This window comes from Onychomys torridus, chromosome 7, assembly GCF_903995425.1.
Source record: "Onychomys torridus chromosome 7, mOncTor1.1, whole genome shotgun sequence".
NCBI lineage: Eukaryota > Metazoa > Chordata > Mammalia > Rodentia > Cricetidae > Onychomys > Onychomys torridus.
In genome coordinates, this window is record NC_050449.1 from 23,648,011 (window position 1) to 23,674,188 (window position 26,178).

General features: G+C 41.1%; 1 protein-coding gene across 4 annotated transcripts in view; it reads right to left on the reverse strand.

The window, feature by feature from the left end:
• Window positions 1-26,178, reverse strand: part of Ntm (neurotrimin) — a 420,481-nt gene that overhangs the window by 14,243 nt on the left and 380,060 nt on the right. For all 4 annotated transcript variants that reach the window (XM_036192025.1, XM_036192027.1, XM_036192026.1 and 1 more), the window contains exons 4-6: window positions 5,458-5,592; window positions 3,401-3,521; window positions 425-576 (exon numbers count right to left, since the gene is read on the reverse strand). In XM_036192025.1, coding sequence (XP_036047918.1) covers window positions 425-576; window positions 3,401-3,521; window positions 5,458-5,592 — 408 coding nt within the window. The remainder of the gene's footprint in view (window positions 1-424; window positions 577-3,400; window positions 3,522-5,457; window positions 5,593-26,178) is intronic.

Here is a 26,178-nt window from a genome sequence, read left to right on the forward strand (position 1 = left end):
AAAGTTTCAGAAAAGGGAACATATTATTTAGCCCAGTGGGTAAAGGACTGAAGCCATAAAAGCTCCTCTCTGAGATCTTAACTATTTTGTCCAATTATAATCTCTGAGTCAGTTTTGGAGACATCACTGAGGGGAAAAATGTCATTTTTGGTATCTAAAAGAAACCCTTTTCTCCTGTTTCAGGACTTTCATCATTTTAGATAAATGAACATTCCATTTTTTCTGTCATTCCCACTTCTGATACCTATGTTCTTACATGCATGAGTTTTTCTGTCTCTCTCTCTCTCTTTCTCATTTTTTATTCTTTCACTTGCTGTAACTTGCTTACTTCCAATCCTTTTCTTTTCCTCCATCCTCTCTTTCCCTCTGTCAACCCTTCCTCACTTCAGAATGCCTTGTTACCCATCTCAGGGCAGAGTCTCACCAAATAGCATGATGCTGGCATTGGTATGGCCCAACTTGTTGGAGGCCACACACGTGTAGTTCCCGTAGTCATGTTCAGAGACGTTGAAAAAGATAAGCTTTGAGAGGAAAGGTCTGTTTTCCACTTTGACTCCCTTCTTTCCTTCAACCAGTCTAGGCAAAAAAGCAACAGAAAAAGGAAGGGAGAGGGGTGAGGGGGAAAAAACACGGTCAATTTCTCTCATAGAATGGACTTAGAGTCTAGAATTAATGATATCCTCATCCCCCCCACCATGATACCATAATGATAATTATTCATTCTTCTTAACAGAACTATGTTTCCACAGGATTTGGGAAGAGGAATCTGGCCAGAGTATCTTGGGATCAGTCTGGAACAGTCTTGCCTGGCTATGTTAGCTTCTGGAGAAGTCATGATGGGCTGGCAGGACTCCTTTGGCTTTGCAGTACAGAGATCTTCCTGTGTGTTTCTTCCTTTCTCAAAAACTAAGGACAGTGAACTGGTGTAAGCCACTGACCTCACTGAAATGCCCTTTGGCTCTGTGGGATGGCATGAAACACTCTGCTCTGACAACAGAAGCCACTGTTCTATCTCCAAAGTTATATAGAAGTGAATCTTGGAAGGGATGCTGTCCAAGGCTCTGAAACCCACCATGAGGATGCTTCTGTGAGCAAGTATGGGTGTGGATCCCATTCCTAGTCTGGCAGTATTCTCCATAAGGGGAGACGTCTTCACATCAGAACCAAGCTGTGAATTAGATTTTGGCTCCATGGTGGGAAGAGACTTCCCCCAAACAGGTTCTTGCTTGACAGCGCAGAAATGTCTTTAACTAAACACAGTGCAGGGTGACCAGCAGAGTCCTGCAACACTTTACACTCCTGAGATGACACACATTCCCCTCCTCAGGCACTCAAGGATCCCCCACTTGCTACTGCTATAGGCCTTAGGTTTCTTAACGACGCTGGAGACCTCTCAGTGGCTACTGTCCCTGTGAGGTGGACAGGGTTTTCTAAGTGTAGAATTCCATCTCCTCTCCCTTTGACTGACAGCAGACACAGGACGAAGAGATGAATGCAGCAGTAGGGTGAAGCCCCCAAAGATGTCTGAACACCTGCCTGTCCCCACCTAAGATTCTTCTCTGTGTTGTTGAAATCTGCTCATGTCAGTGGAAGTGAAATGGGCTTCAGTTGTCATTTACTGGGACAGATGTCATATGCCCTCTGAGAGCTGAGGCCAAGGCTGCTTTGTAGCCTCAGTGGCACAAAAAAGAAAAGCTGTGGTAAGGACCGTGGGGGAGAAATGTTCTTGGCATGCTGGTTGCTGGGAGGAGAGATAAACCTGCTCGATGGGAGAACACCAGAAATGAATGCATGGGCAAATGAGTGAATGAACATAGGAAAAATCAGTGGGAAGGAGCAAAGGGGCAGCTATGAAAGGGTCTTAAAGGGGCCACCAAGCTGCCTGAACCAGGGATTCTGAGCCAGCACTGGGGCACTGTCTCCCTTGTGAGTATTTACATAGGTAGTAGCCCCTGCTTGGACTAGTGCTACGCAAAAAGACAGTTCTCCCTTCCTTTGCCTCAATGCACATTTTTGTCTCCTTTTCTTCATACATTTTGAGATCTCATTGTTCTGTTATATTTTGTTTCTATACTTTTTTCTACCAAAAATTTTGAATAATAGAGTACAGTGGATTAGTTTTCACTGAGACTTAGATATTGTTCAGAAACAGAAGCATGTGTGTGTGTGTGTGTGTGTGTGTGTGTGTGTGTGTGTGTGTGTGTGAGAGAGAGAGAGAGAGAGAGAAAGAGAGAGAGAGAGAGATGTGTTTCTCTTTATTACAGTAAGAAGGGTGGTGTGAAAGAAGGATTTCTGATTTCTTAAATGAAGGATGCAGCCAGCTCCATTTCTTACTTCAGTGAGTTTGTCCACCTCTTCCTGTGTCAGTTCTTCCATTGATAAAACAGTGGCTGCCTACACTGCACCTTACCAGAGGCTGCCAGGATGTGTCCCTCACTGGATGTGGATTTTATGATGATGTGACTGGGTTCTAAATACAATTTAGTTTGTTGGCAGAAGAACTAGAAGACACTTAAGGACTTGATGTCTGCATGAGAGAAGAAAAAGGTGTAGTGAACACAGCCTCTGCAGCACAACAATGCTTTGCTAGGAAGTCTCCCCTGGCCTTCTCCAACGCTGTGGCTTTCCATACTCAGCCTCCTCCAATCTTTGCTCATCTCTCCACACATCTCACAGGACTTTGTCACACCTCCAGCACTGCCGCCTCTACTTTTATGAAAATATTTTGAGCACAGACAGGGCTTACACATTTAGTTGCTGTTCATTCACCTTCAAATAGCTCTTTGATAGTGGTAATTGTCATATTGCCTGGCTGTGCTGAGCTGCTGACCCCTGCGCTGACATGCAATTTGATAACTCCTCGAAATGATCATCTTCACTGACTCACAACAAATGTCCCTGTGATGGCTGTGGCAATGGGAAGGAAGGGAACAGTCCTAACTCTTTTCTCCTACAGAGAAAGGACAACCTGCACACAAAGGGAGGGTACGAGAGGGTCATGGACTCGTACACAGCGGTACTGATAACCTCAGGGAGGGATGTGGAGACCTATGATGGGCAGGCAACTTCAGAGCCCCTCCCAGAGGCAGATAGAATTTCTTAGGTCTGAGAAAATGTTAAAACATAGCTTCCTGCAGAACATTTTGTTTTCATAGCCTCTAAAAAATTCCGAGGGGCTCACAATCTTGTTGATGGCTTTTATTTTCTGATTTTTGCCTGGCTAAATTATGTCACCTTTCAGGCTCAGTGGCTGGCATCTGATAACACTGAAGATGGCATTGAAAGCCTGGCTAACCTCCATCAGATGTCAGGAGAGGATTTCCAGAGACTAGATTGCGAGAATCTGCTATCAGAAGTCTGGAAGGGGGTTTCCTGAGGAGGAGAGGGCCGAGCACCGTACCTCTTGTCATCCTTGAACCACTGGAATTCTGCTGAAGGGACTGCTGAGGCTTCACACTGCAGCGTCCCCTTCTGCCCGACGGGGACACCTGTACCCTTGGCTTCTGAGATGTATGGTGGATCTGCAGGAAGAAGGGGGCCCATGCCATTTAAGGGCATTTTTGAAAATGAAAAACTACAACAAAAACAAAGCACCTCATTCATGAAGTTTGTTTCATATTTTCTGCCCGACTCTGCTTATCTGCATCAGCAAACTGCTATATGGACTGTTCCCAAGAATGAAAATGGTCCTGGTGCCATTCTAAAGGAAGACATGGTCTTTCAGCATGCATTGCCTCTCCTCTCTGTGCTGAGGTGCAGTGGTGAGCTCTTGAGGCACAGTGCCTATTTAAGCCTTTTAACTTTCATAGGCTGACACCCACCCATCAGCCAACACTCCATGGGATGGCAGCCAGCACCTTTAATCATCCTCATAGAATTTCTGCACACCAGGTCTTGCAAAACTGTAGGACTTCAAGCTATTCAATTCCCATCTAAGACTCACTTACAAGTAATAATATTCATGGAGAATTGCCTGAAGGATGTACAGACCAGTTCTTCCCGTGGGCATTCTGAAATGGAGCCTGTGCTAAACCAGACCTCTTTGCTTGGTCTGCATTCATTTGAAGTTTTCACTCAGCAACCTGTGGCATTCCAGCAGTGTGCACTGATAGGGGTTATACACCAGCCACTCAAAATTACTGTTCTGTTTGATGCCAGGGCATTGGACATGATGTGTTGACTATTTCTGACAGTGGGGAGGATTTTCTCTGGGTTCACCATACCAGGAAAAGCAAGATTTTTCCTCAGAAAAGCACCTGCTTTTGTCTTCAAGATGATGTGCATCTTAGAGCCTGTGACGTTTCCTTTATATTAATTGTAAAGGCAGATTCTGGATGTGAACCCAGCAGCCTGCAGCTTTATATTCTACATTTTATAGGTTGAGTCCCTCCTTTTTACTAATTTCCATCTTACACTGTTACATTTTTTTCCCTTTCCTTCCACTTTTGTTTTACAACTTACATTCATTGTCAACAATTGCAAATCATTTTAAGTTCCCTTAAAAATAGAGTTTAAATAATAGGAAAACATGGTAGCATTATTTTAACTTTACTACTTAAAGTGTTTCATTCTATCTAGATTCAAACTGAAGCACAAATCAAAACCATAAACACCAAGTATTAATCTATACACAGTATCCTTCCCCTACCCCATCCTGCCCATGTTGAAGGGCAGAAGCTTCTGTACTGCTGGTCTAGGGCTTGGGTTATATCTGTGACAAGCAAAAACCTTCCACAAGTCATAGGGGGTCAAGTCAATGCTCATAACAAGGAACCCAGAGGGAAAAGAGTAAGGAATTGGAAGAAAATTCATGTAGATCAATGTCAGGGAGAATTCAGAAGGTTCACAAAGGGAGAATGAAGTTTTCACAGCACTGGCATTCAAATGTTTTCAATTTTGCATCTATTAGTTAAAAATAAAATTTTGAGATATACCCTCTAAAACCTGCATCAGTATATACTACTATAAATTACGAATGTAATCAGTAGTCTATATTCATGAACATCTTCATTACAAACACATGAGATACAAAGAAATACAAAAATATTACCTACACGGGGGTGGTATTTGTTCTAGCTCAGGTTTCTCTGCCTCACTGGAAGTATCTGACTGGGAAGGTTGTCACTGTGTCACATGAGTAAAGCACAGGAAAACTTTTTCGAAATACATTTATATGAAGCAGGTATTCAGTGCCGTTTATTGATTTGCAAGCTATGTATGGAAGTTTGGTGTTCTATAAAGTTACTGTCAGCTGCTTTCAAAAAGAAGGGTGACACTGGACCCGTGGGGGAAAAAAAAGAAAATAAAACATGACTTTGTCTTCTTAGCTCTTAGAAGCAGAGAACAGAAAGTGACCCTAGGTCTTCTCTGTGGCTCTGAAGGCTGGTTTATAGCTGCAGTCTTGATAAGAGGCCAGCCTCACACACTCACAGGGTGGGGGCTGGCAAGGCCACTCACAGTTCACGGTGACCTTCACTCTCCGTACCACTGGTGCCGCCACATCATTGGAAGCGCTGCACTCATAGTCGCCTGACTGCTCCCGAGTGATGCCCTGAATTTCCAGGTACTCATCTTCACTCACAAAGCCGACAGCTGCAGGAGAAAGAGTGAGGTATAGTAAACTGGGGGTGGAAAAGACCAAAGACACTCATTGGAAAATGCAGTAGAGGCGTTGGGGTTTAGCTCAGTGGTAGAGCACTTGCCTACTGAGTGTTGGTCCTGGGTTCAGTCCTCAGCTCCAGAGACAGAGAGAGAGAGAGAGAGAGAGAGAGAGAACACAAAGTAGGAGCTGGTTACATCTGGAGAACTGTCCCTTTGTCAGCTCAAATCCTTAGGAACTCTACAGATTTTCTCTTCCCTATTTCTGACCCCCACCCCCAATTCACACCCTCTTTTTCTTGGCTTCCCAGTTTTCTCGCTGTGGTGTTTGTGCTCCCACTGAACACATGTATGGAGAGAATTAACTGGTTCTTCATAAGGGATCAATAATTTTGACATTTACACTGCTGAGATCGCACCACATGGTTCAGCTCTGGGATTGGAGCAGGCACCTTAACTCTTTCTGACCTCCAGGCACCATTTAAAGTGAGCCTTGGATGCTAAACTACATAATACAATCCTGGACATGAGCCAATTGAGGATACTCCAGAATGGTTACACACACACACACACACACACACACCCTTATACATGAGACACATCAGCAGTGAAACACATACAACAAAAACACCTTTGTTTTCATATTAGACAGACAAATGGGCAGATATCAATTTTCCAGACATTGATCTTCTGGAACTCTTAGGCATAAAACCCAAAGAACAAATCAACATGGAGATCACACATGTGATGTCTAACAACAAGGACGACCAGGAAGGAAAGAGTAAGCATTCATGACTACAGATCTTTCTCTGCCACTTAAATACTCAGAAATTTGATTTCATACCTCTAGTGAAAAATCACTACTACTAATAAGACCATATCCATACCACATTCCACACATGATGTATAGTCATGAGCATTCATTTACACAAAGACTAAGCCTTCCCCATGCTCCAATAAACACATTCCATTACGTTGTAAGAAAAAGCTATCACTGTCCACTGTCCTGCAAATTTTAGCCATGCTTGGGGGGCGGGCTTTGAGGTTTCTTTTGCTCAAGTTTCCCTCAGTGTGACCATCAGTCAACATCTTGCTGCCTGCAAGAGGTAGCACTCTCAGCTCCAGCATCATGTCTGCCTGCATGCACCATGCTCCCCATCGTGATGATAATGGACAGAACCTCTGAAACTGTAAGCAAGCCACCCTGATTATATGTTTCTTTAATAAGCATTGCTATGGTCATGGTGTCTCTTCACAGCAATAAAAACCCTAAGACACTAAGTTTGTGCAACCATCCAGCAATATCATACCAACCCAGAGCACTCATTTACATATATTTAGGCTTATGCAATCTGTATTGCATGGGTACCAACATTTTCTTCCTTCTATTCATTTTGAAGGGGAAATGAAGTGTCAGCATCTCTTACAAAAAAAAAAGAAAGAAAAACATTTAATTCACAAGAAGAAGCAAGGGTATACTGATAAAGTAGAAAACAGAAGACCATCAACTGGAACCCCCAAAGACTCACAGTTTCTAGAAAAACTTCTGAGCCACTATTATCATTTCAGATTAACACATTCTTTAGGACCTTGGTTTGAGGAAGGCTAGAGGAAATGAGAAGGGATTCTAGTGAAGAAATTGTGATTCCTCTTACATGGCTGTTGTTTATTTACTACCAACTGCAAGCCAACATTTGTCAGATCTTTTCGCACAAGAGCGCTATAATTACTGTGCAAAGCATCTCAGAGACCAGTGTCACACTTAATATTCCCATTAATTTTAAATGGTAGTCCTTGGTACATATGTGTGGCAATTGGTGTCATATTTTAATTAGGCTTGCCCTACACCATCTGAAATTAATAATAGCTCGAATTACCAGTGTAATTTATAAATTAACAGTGCCTCAGCATTAGGAAATAAATTAGCTTTGGACAGCTGTTTCTGGACTGAGCTCCAGTGCCATTGCAATGATTGGTAGGACCCAAGGTCTCTTAGGGCCAGGTAGTCCACCACCAAGACAGAGGAAGAAGAAGAGTTGTATTCTTCTAGGCACTTGCTTTCTCCAATTCAAGTCTGTGTGTGTGTGTGTGTGTGTGTGTGTGTGTGTGTGTATGTGTGTGTGTTTTGGATCCGGATCTATGATCCAGATGTTTGTTGTGATAACACTGAGATTTTCAGAAGTTGAATTGTGATTAACTTTCTCTGTGGACATCCAAAAGGAAGAACATGTGGAAGGAGTACAGTCATGAGCTGATGTGCAAGCTAGTAAATGGTCATTGACATTGAAGACTCATCAAGTAGTCTGTAAGAATGTGGGGGTATGAATGACTGTGAAAATTCATCTATTCTTGCCAGGTGGTGTATAAGGAATGAAGCAGATGGCTTAGAATTTGGGGGAGGCATATGCTCCTTATTGATCCAAATATTTAGTATATGTAAGTCATACAGAAGCCAATGAGACATTATTTTACCATCATAAGTCCTCAGACAAAGTGAGAAACCATAAAGAACCCACATAATTTCATTGATTCCCAGAATATACATTTTTCTGACTAAGCAAGTCCTGTGAAAAGTTGTTCATCTCTGTTAAAGAGCTTTATAAACTTTCCTTCTCATTGTTTTCAGCTTTCTCTTAGTAGGAAGGTTTTTTTTTACTAGGGTCTGAGTGGTAAAAAAACAGGGAGAAAGTTGAAAATTACACACACAGTAAGCTAAACTCCACAGCACCAGAACTGATGTACCTACTGATGCTATTCAAACAAATGAACAGAGCACACAAAACCGAAATACAAAGTTATAACATGTAAAAACAAAAATCAAGGTTTCTTGTAACAGCATTTGCACTCTGGCGGTGAATTGATCAGTGATTTATCGCTAGCATGAAGAACTTAGAAAGAATCCAGGAGGGGAAAAAACAAAAACAATTTAACTGAGCACATTTTCTAAATTGCTCCAGCCATCTTAAGACGGAAAGTGGTAAACCGCTTGATAAAAGCCAATGGAAAGAGTCTCTTCATGATCAATAGCTACTCATCTATAAGTTGGCTTTCTCTTCTAAAGAAAATGCATCCTTGGGTGAAAATGACACTCTTCATCCTAGAATATCTCCCTCTTCGTGGCACAACTCTTCAGACACCACAAGTAGATCCCTATTTTCTTTACGTATCTTACATATGCCTGTGTCTTAGTATAAAAGCGGCTCCTCCCCCTCCCCCAGAGGAGCCCATTACACACCAGAGTTTATCTTGCATTGGTGTGCAGAAGAAAGTGGCAGACCGCCTTTGTAAAGAGCAGAAGTTTTGATTCACACAAAACTAATTCTCTACCATCTAGATTCATGATATCCTGAGTCTGGTAACTTCTCTGCACTGCTAGTTCTTCTTTGGAACAATCCAGAACACTACTATGCACTTCGAGGGCAGCTGCGAGAGGCAGTTGCTGTGGGGAGAGTGAAAGGCCTAGGATCAGCTCTCCATAGGTACCTGTCACTTTAATCATTGCTATCATCCATTGTGGAGACCCACAGAGGTTTCCTAGGAGAACTCACTCAGGGTCAGAGAATCTGGGCTTGCTTTACCCAGCAGGGCTGCATAAGGAGATGATTTGTCCACAGACGTGTTTACCAGTTGTCTGGAATGGTCTACATTTGGCTGTACATTATTGCTTTGATCTTGCAAGGAAGAAGTTTCCTGCCTCTCCCCCTTGGTACATTGTAAAAAGCCCTTTTGAATAAAGCTCTGGGCTGTTGGGTACTGATCTAGGCCCCCTCAAAGCTATCCTGTGCCTGTCTTTCTCCTTGCTGTCATCTAACATTTTCTCATTCCTCTTTTCTCCACCCAAGAACCCTTTGTGAGGTGGGAACAGGTTGGAGCTGGACTCCCATAATCCATCCCCTAATGCTATCATGATTCTTAAAGTTTTATTTTATTTTATTTCAATTGTCTGTAGATGAGGCAAGCATGTGCATATACGAATGATGGTACCCATAAAGTCCAGAAGAGTGTGTCAGATCCATTGGAACTGGAGTTCCAGGTGTACCAACAAATGTGGTGCTGGGAACTGATACTGGGTCCTTTGCAAGAGCAGTACATGCTTTTAACTGCTGAGCCATCTCTCCAGGCCTCTATAGCACTATAGCTATAGCACTTTTATTAAAGTGTGTGTGTGTGTGTGTGTGTGTGTGTGTGTGTGTGTGTGTGTGTGATCTGAGTGGAGGAATGTGTACATGTGTTGTGTACAAGTGTGTAGAGGTCAGAAGTTGATGGCAGATGTCTTCCTCACTCATCCTCCCCCATATGTATTGTAGCTAGGTCTCTTGAGAAAACCAGAGTTTGCATATCCCAGATGCCCAGGTAGCTATTCAGGGATTCCTTTTCTCTGCCTACCACAGTGGTCAAGATTTTATGTGGGTGTCAGAGATACAAACTCCATTCCTCATGTTCATGTGACAACAACTTTAACCACTGAGCTGTCCTGTGAGCCTCCCCTACTATGACTATACACAAGCTCTGCTACTTTTTCCTCTTAGATACATAAGATGACCCCATCTTCCTAGACTGCTCTTGTCACCTATTAACCTAGGTCAATCATACCACCCTTATATTTCAAATTCTAATTTGTCCATGAAAATTCTATAATTTGAGGTGAACTATCTCTCACTCCCCAAAACAGTATGCTTAAGACCTAATTATCAGTCAAACGTTACTATACTTGGGGTCTCCTTCTTTTGCTTCCTTCTTTCCTTCCTTCTTTTTGTTGTTTGGAGGGAGGTTTTCACTTTGTATTGTAGACTGGCCTCAAACTGTGGCAACCCTCGTTACTTAGTCTCTCCAATATTGGGATCACAGGCATGAGCCACCACCCCTTGCCTGGAAATGAAGAATTTAGAAAGTAATTAAGCTGAGACACAGTGCTAGGGTGGCAGTACTAAGGCGTATGGGGAGAAGATGGTATAGTGACAGGTATGAAGCTTCCCTGAGCTAGGCCTTGCCAAGGACTGCCAAAAAACACTAAAGAAAGGGGAACAGAGAATGGCCCTTCCTGCAGTTGTTAGAGAGAGCCTAGACTAACCAAAGTCCTTGATTCATGTAAAATGAGATTGTTATTTATACCCAAATTTTTATATCTTGTGCAGCATCCCAGAGACATTAGAATATACCCTTTATTTTCTGTTGCTGATGTCTCTGAATGTTCTCCATCCCTGCTGCAAATTGAATTCAAAGTCTTTGAAATAATAAAATAATGAATCTAAAGGGTTTAAAGGAATATTAGTGGTTCCATTAGCTCATCATTTGTGTGCTAAGACAAAGACATCCTGCAGGACATTTCTCTAGAGGGACTGGTGAAGGCATAGCTATGTGGGATCTACCAATATGTAGGGAATCAGGGTCTCCTGAGTGGAGGAATTTTCATAGTCTTACCTGGGAATTATTTTGTACAGCCACTGAGCACTTATGCTGTTTTCCAACAGCCAAAGGACATTCTCTGGCTTCTTTTTTCCAATGTAGTTGAACTTCTTATACAATAAGGACCAGGTCATAGTTATCTCTGGCTTTCAATGCATCTAGAAAACTAGTTTACTTGATTTGGAATTTGTCAAGCACTTATTGATACAATGATTGATTGGGTTGAGCATTTACAATCATCCAATAATCCATTGACTCAACAAGTTTGAATTCAATCAAAACAATCCCAAAACTATGCATGGTTACCAAGCCCTCAGGTAGCTCTATCTCTAATGCTGGCTGGCTTCTGACATTTGTCTTTCATATAATATTTGTATTTTCTGACTTAAAAAAACCCTGTAATTCTGATTAGTGTTTTAGGAAAGATTTTCTTTAAATATGTGACTTTAGAAGGCTTCTGAGGCGTTTAGTATAATTCATATCTAGTCTTACAGCCAATTATTTCCTCAGAGGAGTGTGCTTAATTTAAAACTGTAGCTCAATGAGTAGGCATAAATTATCTCACAGGTAATGTTTTCCAGCCAACTTTCCAGGAGCCCATCTACCTTATTAAGCAATGTGACAACCAAAGCACCAAAATGAAGAAGGCTGAATCAAGCTGGATACATGATCTTCTCCTCCCAAAGCCCCACGGGAGCTTCTCACTAGCCCTATTACTGAGCTCAAATGCCTGCTGCAAAAGACAGAGCCAACCCAAGCACTCGAGTTCACAGATTTGGCAGTAAAACTCTTCACTGAAAATAATAACAACCATGTTATAATTTTTATCATATCCAAGAATAAATTCGTCAGGAGGGCAGCTGTAGCTATTGCATGGATACAGCTGTCTCTTTGCTTAATATTTTTACGGTATGTATAGCAGCTGAGATCAAAGCAATGGACCACAGAAACTAGAAAAATATAGAACCCAGAATTCCAGCATCAGAAGTTCAGAGGAATTATTTTAAAAATTTAATGCCAACTCAGGATTTTGCAGTGCCAGCCAAGGATTAGAGAAGCATTTGAACTACTGATACTTCCCATGCCTCAGTCTGCATCAGGGTGTTTCTGCAAAGCACAGACCAGGCTTTAGGACATCTGCTTTAAAACCAAGTGAGCTGGCATCCACACTTTCAACACTAAGTGAGCCTGTACAAGTGATGTTTAGACTGGAGGAAGCCAGGTTCTTTTCCAGCACTGGGTGTGAATGTCCATAAAAACACTACAGTAGAGGCAAGGTTCTGAGTACCAACAGAAAGGAGCTAGAAGGAGCATTTTAAGGTGGGAATGAAGGAAGTGATCAAAACCAGAAACAAAGGATAAGTAGGAAGATAGTGCCACTGTGCCTCCAGGGTCAGGGCCTGCCTGAGCACCCAGTGTAGCCCTGGAATCCAAGAGCACCAATCATTGCAATGTAGAACACAGAAGTAGGGCATGTCTGTGGCCTTTGATGCTCAGCTAGACGAAAATTCGGGGGTCAAACTGGCTGTGTACATAATTCACATGGAAATAGGTGCAGTAGGCTGAGAGTATGAACATTAAATATGTTTGCACAACATGGTATTGGTGATGAATGTTTTATAGCATACATAAGATAAAAAATATCAAGCAAAGAGGCAGCTGTATCCCCTCCAATAATTACCGCTTTCCACCTGACAAATTTATTCTTGGGTATGATAAAATTTACAACAGGATTACTATTATTTTCGGTTATAAGTATTTTACCATCGCATCTGTGAACCCAGGAGCTCTGTTTGCTCGGCTCTTTGGTGCAGAACAGCTTCTGGGGGCCTCAGATGAGGCCAGAACAAAATGATTGAAGAGATATTGAGGCTATAAGCAGTTGTTCCTGGCTGCAAGTGAACAGCCATGAGGTTGGATGCAACCCACACCCTATATACTATACTGGATGACAGCTCCTTTGTGTGTCAGAACCCTCTTCCATAAGATGAGAAGATCGTACCACCTGGTGGAGAAGTGTGGGTATGAAATGAGTACATAGCTGTGGACAGTCCCCCCAGTGAATGGAACTAGCACACCCACTGGTTTTAGTGGTTTGAACAAAGTTTGAGCACCTTTTAATATAAAAAAAAAAATCAAGACAAGAAAATACCAACTAAGAAATGAAAAGAAGGTCAGATATCATCTTTGCTGGTAGGAATGTAATAAACTCTACAAAGGATTCATAATACATCCTTTAATTAGTATCTCTACTCCTTTCACTTAAAATAGGATTTGATTTACAAGAAATACAATTTCTGAGGATCACTTCTTCTTAAAAACAAATCAAGTGTAGTTGCATATGCCAGGTAAGCCTGCTCGAGAGCTTGAGAAACATCTCTGAATTCACAACTAAGAACAAAACGTTAAAGACACATTTACACACACACACACACACACACACACACACACACACACACAGGATTTTCCTCCAGATCTTGATCAGAGGGCTGACACAAAAGAGAATCTGATGATCTCTGCAAGAGTGGGCAAATTTAAAAGCTGTCTTTCATAGAAAATGTTCTGGAAGGTTTCAAACTGATTTTATCCTGCAGCAAACTGAGGGATAAGCCTGTAAAGACTTGGTGAGAAAATTACTTTTGCTATCAAACTTTAGGAAGTGACATCGGTTGAACCTTTCTAAATGGCTGGCTTCTGTCTTTAAGAGGACACTCAGGTTACTGTTGGTTACCAGCAAGCTAAGAGTTCATGTCAGAGAGTACACATGTGGCAATGTCTTCATGCCAGTTCCTATGTGCCACTCTCTGATTTCCAGCTAACATGGACACTTCTCATTCATAAGAAGCTGGTCTCATCAATTCTTGCAAATTCCCTTTCTGTTGGATGTAGAGCTGTTAACTGTGGCTGAGGTCTTCATCTGAGTCAAGGCTACATGGGGTACACACAGGATGATATTCCCTAAACAGTTTTGTTGTTCAACAGAACCCCTGCTTGTGACAGAAATGCAAACTGCACTCACAAAATCAATCTTTTAACCCGATTTATCATAAAGTAATATGAATTTGATAAAAATGTGAACTGACACCAACTATATATTGCATGTGTAAACATATATATATATATATACACACACACACACACACACACACACACACACATATCTCAGCAACGAATCTAGTAAAGATCCTCCATATGTTAAAACTAATTTGATATTTGGAAGTGAATGTATGCATATATTTGAGTATTTATGAATATGCACATATAAAATATAATATTTTAAGGTATAAAGAAGAAAATAAGGAATTTCTTTAGTACAGATATGGGAATTTTTGGAGAATAAATTATCTCTATATAAAGGAGAAGTTGCAACCTAAAATATTTGTGACAAGGAGCCCTTTGTATTCTTCCCTGGAGCCAGTCCCTGTGAACTTTTTAGGAAAGGCTAGGACTTTCCCTAATGACAGTGGTGGTAGTTTTCAGGGCAGGTGAGTCTTCTGAGGCTACTGGGCTGTTAGCTAGGTCCCCTTCCTGTGTTCCCTGCTTAAGGACCTGCCAGCTGAGTTCTGCTTGTAGATCTACTATTATGGGGAATGCTATCAAAATCAAAGCACACAGCTGGATGCCTGGAGTTCTCAGCATGATGTCTGGAACCTGAGTATTTGCAGGAGTGCAGCTGATGGCTGCTAGAAAATAAATAAAATATAAATAAATAAATCAGCTTTGATTTGTAAAACTCAGCCAATTTGATCTGAAAGACATTGATGGGGATAAATATAGAAGCCAGCAGTGCCATGCCATCTCAGGCTATAGGCGTTTGCTTTGCTTCTTTCCCACTCTCTTGAGACAGGAGTCGGTGCGGTGTTGACAAAGGTAAAGGACTGAACTGCGTTAGAATTGATTGCCCACATTCATTTAAGGAGATTCCACTTATTTGAGAGACACCTGAAGGGTTAAGATCTTTCTGGCCAGGAAAGGGCATGCCTAGCAAGAGGTCCAATTCTAGCAGTCTTCCTGCCCACTGCCTTGCAGCAGTCTTAGGGGCATGAAGGTTGGGAACTGAGCATCTGGGATTTAGCTATCAAGACAATTTGTGGAGCATCTCTTTAATGAGAGAAGTGGGAACTCTGGCCCAGGAGCTTGTACCTGAGGAAACAGCTGTGTGTGTGTGTGTGTGTGTGTGTGTGTGTGTGTGTGTGTGTGTGTGTCTCTGTGTGTGTGTGTGTGTCTGTGTGTGTCTGTGTGTGTGTGTGTGTGTGTGTGTGTGGTGACAAACACATGTAGTGACAAGTACACATAGATACACACACACACACACACACAGATGCATGTAAATGTGTATGCCTTCACTAACTCACTAACAGGCCATTCCACCCTTGACCGAAAGGGAGCTAGATAACAGCTAAAGATGGGAAAAACATTGTATCTGTATGGTTTTGCTCCTTCATATCACATATAGTGATGATTTAGAACCAAATCTGCATTGGTTCTGCACACATCTCCTCAAAATCTAGCTGGCAAAAGGAAGACCACAATGGCAGGGCTAAAGCACAGCTATATGTGTGCTTTACTAAACATGTTGGGGAGAGCAGGAAGGGAAGTGGCTTGTCTATAAGCCCTTTATGAGCATGAATAATCATGCACATCTGGGAATCATCGTGCTCATCAAAGGGGAAAGTCTTTGCCCACCAAGACCTGAATTGAAAGATATGGGGAATGGGAGGCTATGCTCCTATGCATGGAGGTTGTAGGGTACAGACTTAGGTGGGAGATAGTGGACATGGCTTTTCGTTTTGGAATGGCATTCTCTGATGCAGAGCACACTGCAGACTCTCCTTAAGAAGTTCATTTATCAGTGAGCTCACCAAGGAAAGCCTTACAAAGAGGTGGTTGTTTGGGCAGGCATGGAGAAGAGAAGCTGGGGTGGTGTCACTCTATCCATGAGATAATCTCAGGGAGACGTTCAATCAGATTCAGAAAGAGAAATGACAAGGTGCTCTAAATGCTAGGGATGCAGATATGATCTCTGTATTTGCAGTCAGCATAGGGAGGATGCACGCTGGCCATGCGTGGGCAGAGGATAATAACTGAGCAAATCACCTGAACATAGACATAGAAAAGCAGGAAGAAGATCTGAAGAAGGAACATTTGGGCCCAAAGAGAAAAGGAGACATGACTGAAAACTTTGTATTTTTTATATATAATTATAGTTTTCAAGTAGGAAAAGAAGGGGGCGTGTTTTCAAACAGTTGTCAAAACCTAGCCACCAACACAGATACTTCATACCTAATTGCGCTACCTACAGTCTGTGCAGGCCCCCTGCCCATCTGTTTGTGAATTCTTCTCAACTTTGTTATTAATTCCAATATACACAGGTGGAATTTTTCAACCACGTTCAATCTATAATAGGAAGAGTGTAGGAAAAAGCAAAAAGGTCTGATATACTATTTTATGGGATACATTACTAATGTTTCCCTTACACTTATTATTTTATACGAATCCTAAAGGTAGGGGCATTGCACATCTGGATATTGGATAGAAATGACACAATAAAACAAGGCACACATGGTGTTATTGATTTCTGCTTATAGCTATTCCTTTATGAACTAGGTGACCTTGAGGGGGTTATCAAATCTCACTGCCATGTTTAGTAAAATGCAGATATCCTTTTACTACTTATAGACTGAATACGAGAATTAGATGAGAAAATTTGTAGAAATGCATAGAAACAATGATTGGCACACAAGAGACAATCAATGTTAGAAGAAAAAAGCACAGGAGAACTTGGGGTGGGTACTCAACAATGACATCTGATACTACTCACACCTCCACTGTTTCTATATTCACTCTCCAGGTAATTTACACCTAGAATACCTGTGTCTCCAATCGAAATTCCCAGCTATAATCATGATTTCGTGTCTGCTTTCCAACTTAAGAGCCTGCTGAACCCCAGGCTCATAACTGCAGGAGAAAGCCCATCTGTCGTTCCCCAGACTTCACAGCCTAGACTCCCTTCCTCCTCTCATCTTTGTGGACAGCTCTGCCAAATCCCAGTTCTCTTGAAGTGAGGCAGAATTGCCTTACCTTACTCCTCATCTTCCTCACCTTCAATCAAGGAATCTTGTTGGAGAGTGCCTACCTGCCTACTGGAGCACCCTGATGTGCTAATTCATTTCCTCATCAGTACTCTCCTCTTAATTTAAGTCCTCATTATCTCCTCTACCTGACTCTGTAACTTTGGCTTATTTGTTAATTCTGTTATTACCCAATTCATTATTGAAAAAATATTGGCAATAGTAGAAATCAATCTAATTGCCATTTAAATCCCTTCTCCACTTGACAAGACTCAGTGACACGATGTGCAGAAGCTCCTCTGGGTCCTTGTCCACTTCTCCAGGTTTGTTTATCACTCAGTGTTTTCCTAAAATGCATCAGACACACCAGCAGCATTCTAAAAATAAGAGGCAGCACATGAATCTGTGTGTCTGAATCTCCCCCACTGTGTCTGGAATCAAATGCCTCCTCTGTCCACTTTAAACATCTATGCAGTCTTCAAAGCTGTCTTGGACAGCGCAGCCCTGGGAACCCTGTTTGGACCCTTACGCATCCTTCCATGTCTCTATTCAGTGTATGCTTCTGTTTGTTGTGTGGTGCAATAATAGTGTTTCATTGTTATGTACTACTTTTCAACAGAACTGAATCTTTTATTTATTCTACATGTACAACAGTTTTAAGTGCACTGAAGTCACCAAGCGATTCCAAAGTCAAAGCTGGAGTAATTGAAATGGCTGACTGATGGAGATGGCTGACATAGCCATCATGGACTATTTAGAATCTTCTCTTCTGATTTCTAAGAAAATAGCTGATATCTACCTTTAAAGATTTTTCTTCATCTCTTTCTTTTTATTTGTATGTGTATTAAAGGTCTGAACTCATAAAAAAAAAAAAAATGGCTTCTCAAAATGCCCTAAGACTAAAGAGTTTTACTCCACATTCCTAAAGGAGAAAAGGCCTAGACCTGGGGCAAACTGAGAGAGAGTAATCTTTCTCCACAAATGTCCTTCCTTAAATGTTCTCACTGTTCATGTGCCTACTTCCTCTGACTATGAAGACACAGTGTGCCCTAATCAGAAGAGTCTAGGAAAGCTTTCTTATGTCATCACCAATCTGGTTGAAGTTTTTCTGAGTAGAATCCGCTTGGTGATTCAGCTTTTTCTATTTGTAATTAGTCAGGGGATGATTGCAGGGGATGTGATTAGGCTCTTTACCTTCCTGGGACAGGCAGTTGGGGGAAAGTGCTGCCATCAACAAGAAACAAGCCTATGGAAAGAAAGGGGAACCTCTGTGTGGGGACACTGGCCACGTGCCCATTTGGAGAATAGCTCTGCACAGGAAATAGAAGCAGCATTGAAGGAGATGGTTGCCAGCAAGAGCTGATTCCAGAGAAGGTACTGAATTCAGCTATGCAGGGTAATGTCATTTAAGAGCATCAGATCTACCCAAACCTCTCCCTTCACAGCCTAAGATATCTATGTCTATCCTAGATTTAGATTGGAGCCTGCCACTGACAGTGCTGTGTCCTCCACCCCCTAGATCTGTTGTTCCATGTAAATCACATTTACATGTAAATCTCAAATCTCCTTCAAACCTGGTAACTCTCCCTTTCCCTCAATTCCAACTAGTGGGATTAAGGAACATTTCATTTCATCAGTACCCAAAAGTCCCTGACATGGAAAACTTAGCTACTTTTACCGATGAAAAGTTATTTGTTATTGTTGTTTAACACTCAATTTCCAGATACTAATCACCACATCCAAAATTTTACTATCCCTTCCCAGTGTAATGACATAAAGCAGTCACAAATGGAATCAGTGGCTGTAAGCATGGGAAGAAGGTAGAGTAAAGGAGGGAAGAAGCATTAAGTGGAGAAGAATTGGATGTGAGAGAGGCAGTTGATAAAATTACATGTTAAACATGTACAAGATTTGTGCAAACCCAAGCCGGCCTAAAGCCCATCATGGAGACCTAAACTGGGTATAATGTTCTTTCCCTAGCTATTGGCAATTCTAAGCTAGTGAAAGAGGGTCACTTTTCTCTAAGAGTCTGTAGCCTCTGAAAAGTTGACCACACCCCAATGAAAGGATACCATCCAAGAACATTTGGGTAGCACAAAATGGTCTGGATAGTCTGAAAAACAAGGATACAAAGTTGAGTTGGAACTGAATAGGGAATAAATCTGGGAGAAGTTGGGGGAAGGGTGAATATATTTTTGCTAGTGAGCCTAGCCTTTACTGGTGGAGCCATATCTCCATCCCAAGGGTGTGTATGAATTTAATCAATACACACTGTACAACATTCTCAAAGAACTGATATAAAGTTACATGTCAAATAAGAAAATCAAGTAGTTGCTAAAGGCAGGTCTTCAGTTGCTTAGGCAGATTAGGGACTTGCTTCCATGATTCCTGTATTCCTACGGTGGCATTATGCCATTGCTACTTCTGGAGGATTCAACCACAATTACTCATCTTTGACATCCTCTGATGCTTTCTAGACCACAGCAGCAGACCTAGTCACATTTTTCTACAAGTGAATAATACTCTAGAATATTATTGTATCTAGAAGGCCAGCCCACTCTCTTTCTGTAAACCACAAAATAGTACTATTTTACGATCTTCAGATCATGTGGCCTCTGTGTACATTTATTGAACACAACTAATATGGCATCAGAAGAGTCACAGAAACTACATGGTTGTGGTTGCATTTTAATAAAGTTTTAGTAGTAGACAATGGCATTTAACTGTCATGTCATTTTAATTCGTTACAATATACAGTGTGGTGCATCCTAAGCCACCACTGAGGATAGGCTCCAAGACCTCCTGAGGATGTAAAATTCCAGAGGTTCAAATCCTTTATGTAAAATGTATTACAGATAGTGCTCTCAGCATGACCTCCTGTAGACTTTGAGTTATTGCTAGATTATCTAAAAGTCTCACATACTATAAATCTACATAACTGTTGTGCCACACTATGTTATTTGGAGGATAATGATAAGAAAATGTGGTCTGTAAATGTCTCATACAGATATAATAATTTTGGATTGTGGATAGCTGAGTAGATGAATACAGAACTCATAGATAAAGAGGGTAAACTTCTCTTTTTGATTCATATTCAACAATTCAAAAATGAAAAAAAAAGCTATACAAAAGTGCCAGCAGGTTGAAGCTGACCCATCAGCTGTAGTTCACTGACCCTTACACTATGTTTCAATTGCCTGTTTCCATCAGTTTCAAAGTGCATTGTTCATCTAGCCCTGCCTTTGTCTTAACTCCATACCTTCCATGTCTTCCCTCAATACTCCCATTGTGAACTCTGGATCCCAGTCTTCATGGCCAGTAGCTCCTTTATGTCCTTGTATTCTTGGAGAGGCACCATCCTGACCCTGTCATGGAGGTCTGGGAATCTGTATCGCCCTACAGACCTGCAAGCAGAAGCTACTGATTTTCAAATAACATACACACTTGGTTGTCACTTGGCATCTTTGATTCCCAACAAAAGTTGCAGACTGAGTAGTTTTCAAAGCTGTGGCATTGAGGCTCTTATCTTAATAATTACATATTTCTCTCCTTCACATTTCTCTGTTGACCTGGCCATTACTCCTCATTCATGAAACATCTTTGTTCCTGGCTTAGAGTTTCCAACACCAGTCCAATGCCTACCACTATTCTCAGAGACCTGCTGTCCAGAAACACAATTGATCAAAACCTAACTCCTGTTCTTGGTTCTTCATGACTCTGTCCTCTGATCTCTTCAGTGACTTGTTTCCCATTTTAAACCTGCAACTTGCCAGAGGCTGTACCACTTCCTAAGTCATGAACTGAATGCAGCAGTGTATCCATGAAATCCTGTCTTTCCACAGCATTTGCCAAGTCACTGGATACAATTATTCTTTCATTGTGGGGTTCTGAACCTTTTCTACCTTACTTCTCCCTTTAATCTCTTTTGATAAGCCTTAGACTTAGGATCTATCATTTTCATCTATCGTGCAAAAATACCCTTACCCCTCACTTCTATTTCTATGCTATTATCATTAATGTGAAGAACTTGACCCTGTTCCTGACAAAATATAATTCCTCTTTAGGGTCCATATATTTCTCTCACCTTTCCAAAAATATCTCTCCATCAGTTGCCTCTGCTCTTTCTTACCTGTCATCAGCTAGTTCTGTGCTGGGCCATGTCTATGAATTCTCCTCTTTTGCATTTTAACTCTCTGTCCCATCACCTCTTTGCTCCACTGACTTGTATTCATCACCAAGCTCTTTAAATGACTGTCCATGTGTGCTATCTGAAGTCCTTCATCCCTTGTTCCTACTTCAGACATTCTAATCTAGCACCTGTTCACACCTCTCCGCTGACCCGATCACACCAAAGCCATCAAATGATGGCCACGTTTCCAATCTTTTTTTCCACCTTTCCAATTTTGTTGCACGTGTTTAAGTATTTTCTCAAAAGATTTCTCAGCAGCCATTTACAAGTTTGACAGCTAACTCCTTCAAATGGTCTTCTTACATGTCATAACCTCTGAATTGTCACTTACTTCTCTGGTAACACCTTTAAAATCTCCTTTAAATCAAAATTCTCCTACTTTGCTCAACTTCTGCATATTAGATTCTTCAGAGGCCAGTTCCAGGTACTCTTTATATTTTTTTCATTGTTAAATAATTTCTTAGGCTACATCATTTATTCTGCGGCTTTGAAGATCCAGGTATATGTCAACAACTCAAACATCTCTTTCTCGGCCTTATTTCTTTTCCATGACCTCCAGACTTACACATACAATGGTTAATCAAACACAGTCACTAGAAGTCTGAAATGCATCCCAATTTTGATCTTTCTGACACAGAATCTTCAAACTTTTACTCTCTTAAGTTTCCATTATTTACTAGTAACCCCTTAGTGTCTCACACTACTCCCCAACTGCAAAAACAACTGTGTTACTGAGTATGAGGTATCACACCTTTAAATGAGGCCTGGATTCTACCCTCTTCACTCCATTTGAACATATGTAGCCTTACTTCAGAGAATGCTAGAATAGCCTTTTGAGATTTTAAAGTTCTAAAATCTGTCTGTAGATCTTTACTTGGACTGTGTTCCCATAGTAATATTAATGGAGTATTGCCATCTGCTTTGGCAATGCCACACCCAATATGGATTCCAGCATATGTTGTCATTGTCTGAGGACTCCTTTTCTTTAGCATGTCCTCTGTATTTTTCTGTACTTTCTCAGGCCTGCCTGAAACAATTGACAGTGACTGGAGAAGCTTATCTCATCTTTGGCCCCAGGTTTACCTATGCTATTTCCTGGAAGCCTCTTCCTTCCCGGGATTTCTTTTGTTTCTTTTAGGTTACAGCTTAGATGTTATCTTTGTGAGGTTCGATGTCCCATGTTAGTTATGTTATGCTGCATCCTTTGTTATACTTACTATATTGAAATGGGATTGTTAGTGATCTCCAAATAAAGGTCTATTAAATATAAACAGTATTTCTGCATCTGTAGGGTATATTTATAAGCAATATATAGTTGCTCAAAGAAAAAAAATTAATGAATAAATAAAATTAAATATGACACATCTGCTCACAGTAAACTTAACTGGCTAGGTCAGCATTCATTCTTTACTTATTTTTTTTTTTATAGATTTGGTGATTAAAGTAATTTGTTCAATATCTCAATGCCTATTGTGAGCCCCTAAATGAAGCATCTTTATTACTTCCTTAATAACCCATGGCACACTGACTTGATGCTCCAGAGTCACATGCCTTAGCACTTTCAGTCCCCAATTTCCTGATAGCTATGCCTCACCTTGGGGAGAACACTGGGAGACATCTGCTCACTGATAGTGTCTGAAATTGAAAGTGCATGCTCATATTAATAATAATTAAAATAAGATGGCTTTCGGTCAATTTTACTATAAGTATTTTAAATTCCACACTGGATTTGTAGTACCAGTTATGATGAAGAAAGCATACTACTCAGTCTATCTCTCTTCATTTCAACTGGAAAAAAAATGTCGTTCGATTATTGAAGGGTTCTGAGATCAGGTATCAGCAGGGTTACCAAGGAGAGAAATGAAAATTGAAGAAAGAGCAAGGTGGTGGCAGTTTATTTTAACTATTTTTTCTCTGACTTTTCCTTGCTTAAACTCAGAGTGGGAAGAATCCTGAAATTATACAGCAGATCCAACAGAAACAAGATGGTGACAAGTTATCCATTGGCCCTGAGGATGAAGGTGGGGAGAAGCAGCAGTATTGGAGAATGGGGCACACCCCGTGTTTTCCTCTTGCCTCGATCTATAGGCAATATTTGAGGAACTAACCTTCTTCATGACCAGAGGAGCTAGGAGAAGGGGTTGCTCTGTTCAAAGTTTAGAGGGATGTTCCCTCCATCTTCAAATTCTCTTCCTTCCTACCACATTTTCTCAAAGTTGGACTCAATCATATGAAATCAGTACCATTGTTTTTTTAGAGGTGAAAGCTGTGGAGATTGATGCTCTTGCTTTCTAAGGCAAAGGATGGGGGCTCTCTTAGGAGCTGGAGAGAGGGAGTAGGAGAAGGGACCTCAAGGAAGGGATTCTTGAAGCAGCATGGGAAGCCAATTTTAGCTTTGAGAATGGACACCTGATCCCCACACTAATCAAATACTTGGAGAATGGAACTGTTGTCAGCCCACCTGCCCTACCTGCTAGCCAGGCATCAGTGCAGGACTGTGGAAGCTCAATAGGTCTCCTGACCTGCCACAGTTAGCAGAAGGAAAGTCCAGGCTTCAGGTATGAACTGAGCTGGATGAAGTGGCTCTTCAGATAGTCTGTCTTAACTCTGTCTGTGTTCTCAGAGGGTTTTCCAGGATGCAGAGTCTCCTAACAGAATTTCAACAATATGTATGATGTAATACAAAATTGTTATTTTGTATTATGTAATACAAAATCATGTGAAGACTGAAGAAGCCAGATATCTCAGGAGAAATTCCTATTAATAAACACCAACAAATTATCAGACTATATAAAGTTGGACATTCTTGAAACAAAGATACAGATATAAATTCTTAACAGACCAGAAGCCACAAATTAGAAAAAAAAAAAAAAACAAAAAAAAAAAAAAAAAAAAAACACGAAAGAATTCAGATTTAGTTTGCGATATCAACCAGATGGAACCAATAGCAGAGTGGAAATGAAGAGTAAGGAGGCAGCTAACTTGAAGAAAAACAGGAACTATCTGGCTTCAGCAGCAGAGGCCAAGAGTCTAAGAGTGTGAAGAACCAGGGAAGGAAGTATTGGGGGTGAGGAACTGTGTATTCTCATTAATTCTAGTTGTGATGAGTGTATAAACTATTCATAGAAATGTACACTAAAAGGCCACTAAGTTCATTAGCTAAGGGGACATTATGCTACACTATAGTTGACAATTTACATTTCATACACAGAATCTTAGACTTCTCCACTTGTCAGTTTCTTAAGATTTACTTGTTCTATAGTGTCAAACTGCCATCCAAATCCAAATCTTTCCAACCGTACAGTAGTGCAGCTCTCAGACCTCATCAAGTAAGTGTCTTTGTATAGTGGTCAGTGGTAAACACAGATGCTCACACTAGCCAAAGTGCAGAGAGTAAGTGTCAGTGGGATGCTCAGCCATAAACAGGGGATTTATATCACACACCTTCCTTCAGGCTCAGAGACCATCATGGAAGAGGAAGCAGAAATATTGTAAGAACCAGAGGTTGGGGAGGACCAGAGCACAACAAAGTCCTCCGTACCCAGTAGCATAGCTGTGCTCATGAACTCACAGCTGCTGAGGTTGCCTGCACAAGGTCTAATCAGTGAACATTCTAGCAGGAAGGGAAGGAGTTCAAGAGCTTCCACTTATAGCTGGAGAGCTATAGACAGTTGATGGCTTCTGAGGGAGGGATAGTCAGTTTTCTCTAAGGGTATGGTCCCTGGAGTGTCACCAAGATTCAGGTGGATGGCCCACAGCCAGAAGTATATGGACAACACAAATACACAAATTGGAATGTGTGTGTGTGTGTGTGTGTGTGTGTGTGTGTGTGTATCTGAATAGTCATATTTATATATTATATATGACATTTATATACAACCAACAGTTTGGAGGGAGTAGCTTGGAGGAGTTAGGAGGAGTTGAAGGGATATGGTTGAGATCATTTTGTTGTTTTGTTTGTTTATTTGTTTTGTTTTTGTCAACTTGACATAAGCTAGAGCTATCTGGGAAGAAGGACTTTGATTTAGAAATTGCTTCCATGAAACTGGCCTATACACAAGTCTGTGGGGTCTTTTCTTGAATAATGATTGGTGTGGGAGGGCCTAGCACACTGTGGGCAGGGCCACCCCTAAGAGACTGGACTAAATTAAAAAAAATCAAGCTGAGCAATTTCCATGGTGCACGCCAGTAAACATTGTTCCTTGCTCTCTGCTTCATTTCCTGCCTTCAGGTTCCTTTCCTGCTTTGAGTTCCTGCCTCGGTTTTCCTTCATGATGGACTATAAACTGTGAGATAAAGTAAACCCTTTCTTATCCAGTTACTTTAGTAAGAGTGTTTTATCACAACAATAGAAAAACAAACAAGAAAATGATCAACATACATTCTATCAAATTCTCAAATATTCCTCAAAATTCTCAAGAGACATTACAATCCAAACACACCCTCAATTTGTCATGTTTTTCCTTTCATTGACATGCGTCTACATACTTTATTTGGACCCTGAATACAGACCCTGAAATGGAAGTTCACAAAATAATAAGTTTATCTGAGACACACTAACATGCATGCTCATACATGCACATATGTTAGCACATTTTACTTTTTCCAACAGAATACTTAAATTTGTGGTTTATTTCAAGCTAAAATCCATTTTCAGCTATTCTCTCTGGGGAAACATTCATGGAGCCACAGTCACTGGTTCATTTCCATTTGTCTCTCTGAAATTAGGCTCTTTAGAGGTTGTTCAGTCTCCCAGAACCCCCTCCAAAGCCTTTCTGATGGTTTGTTTTTTCCATAAAAATCGTATTTTTCTTATTCTCCAGAATTTGCAGAATTTCAGCTTTGAATAGCAAGACAGTTCATGAGTCCCTTGCTCAGTCACGTGTATACCCAATGTGACACACAGGCCCAGTG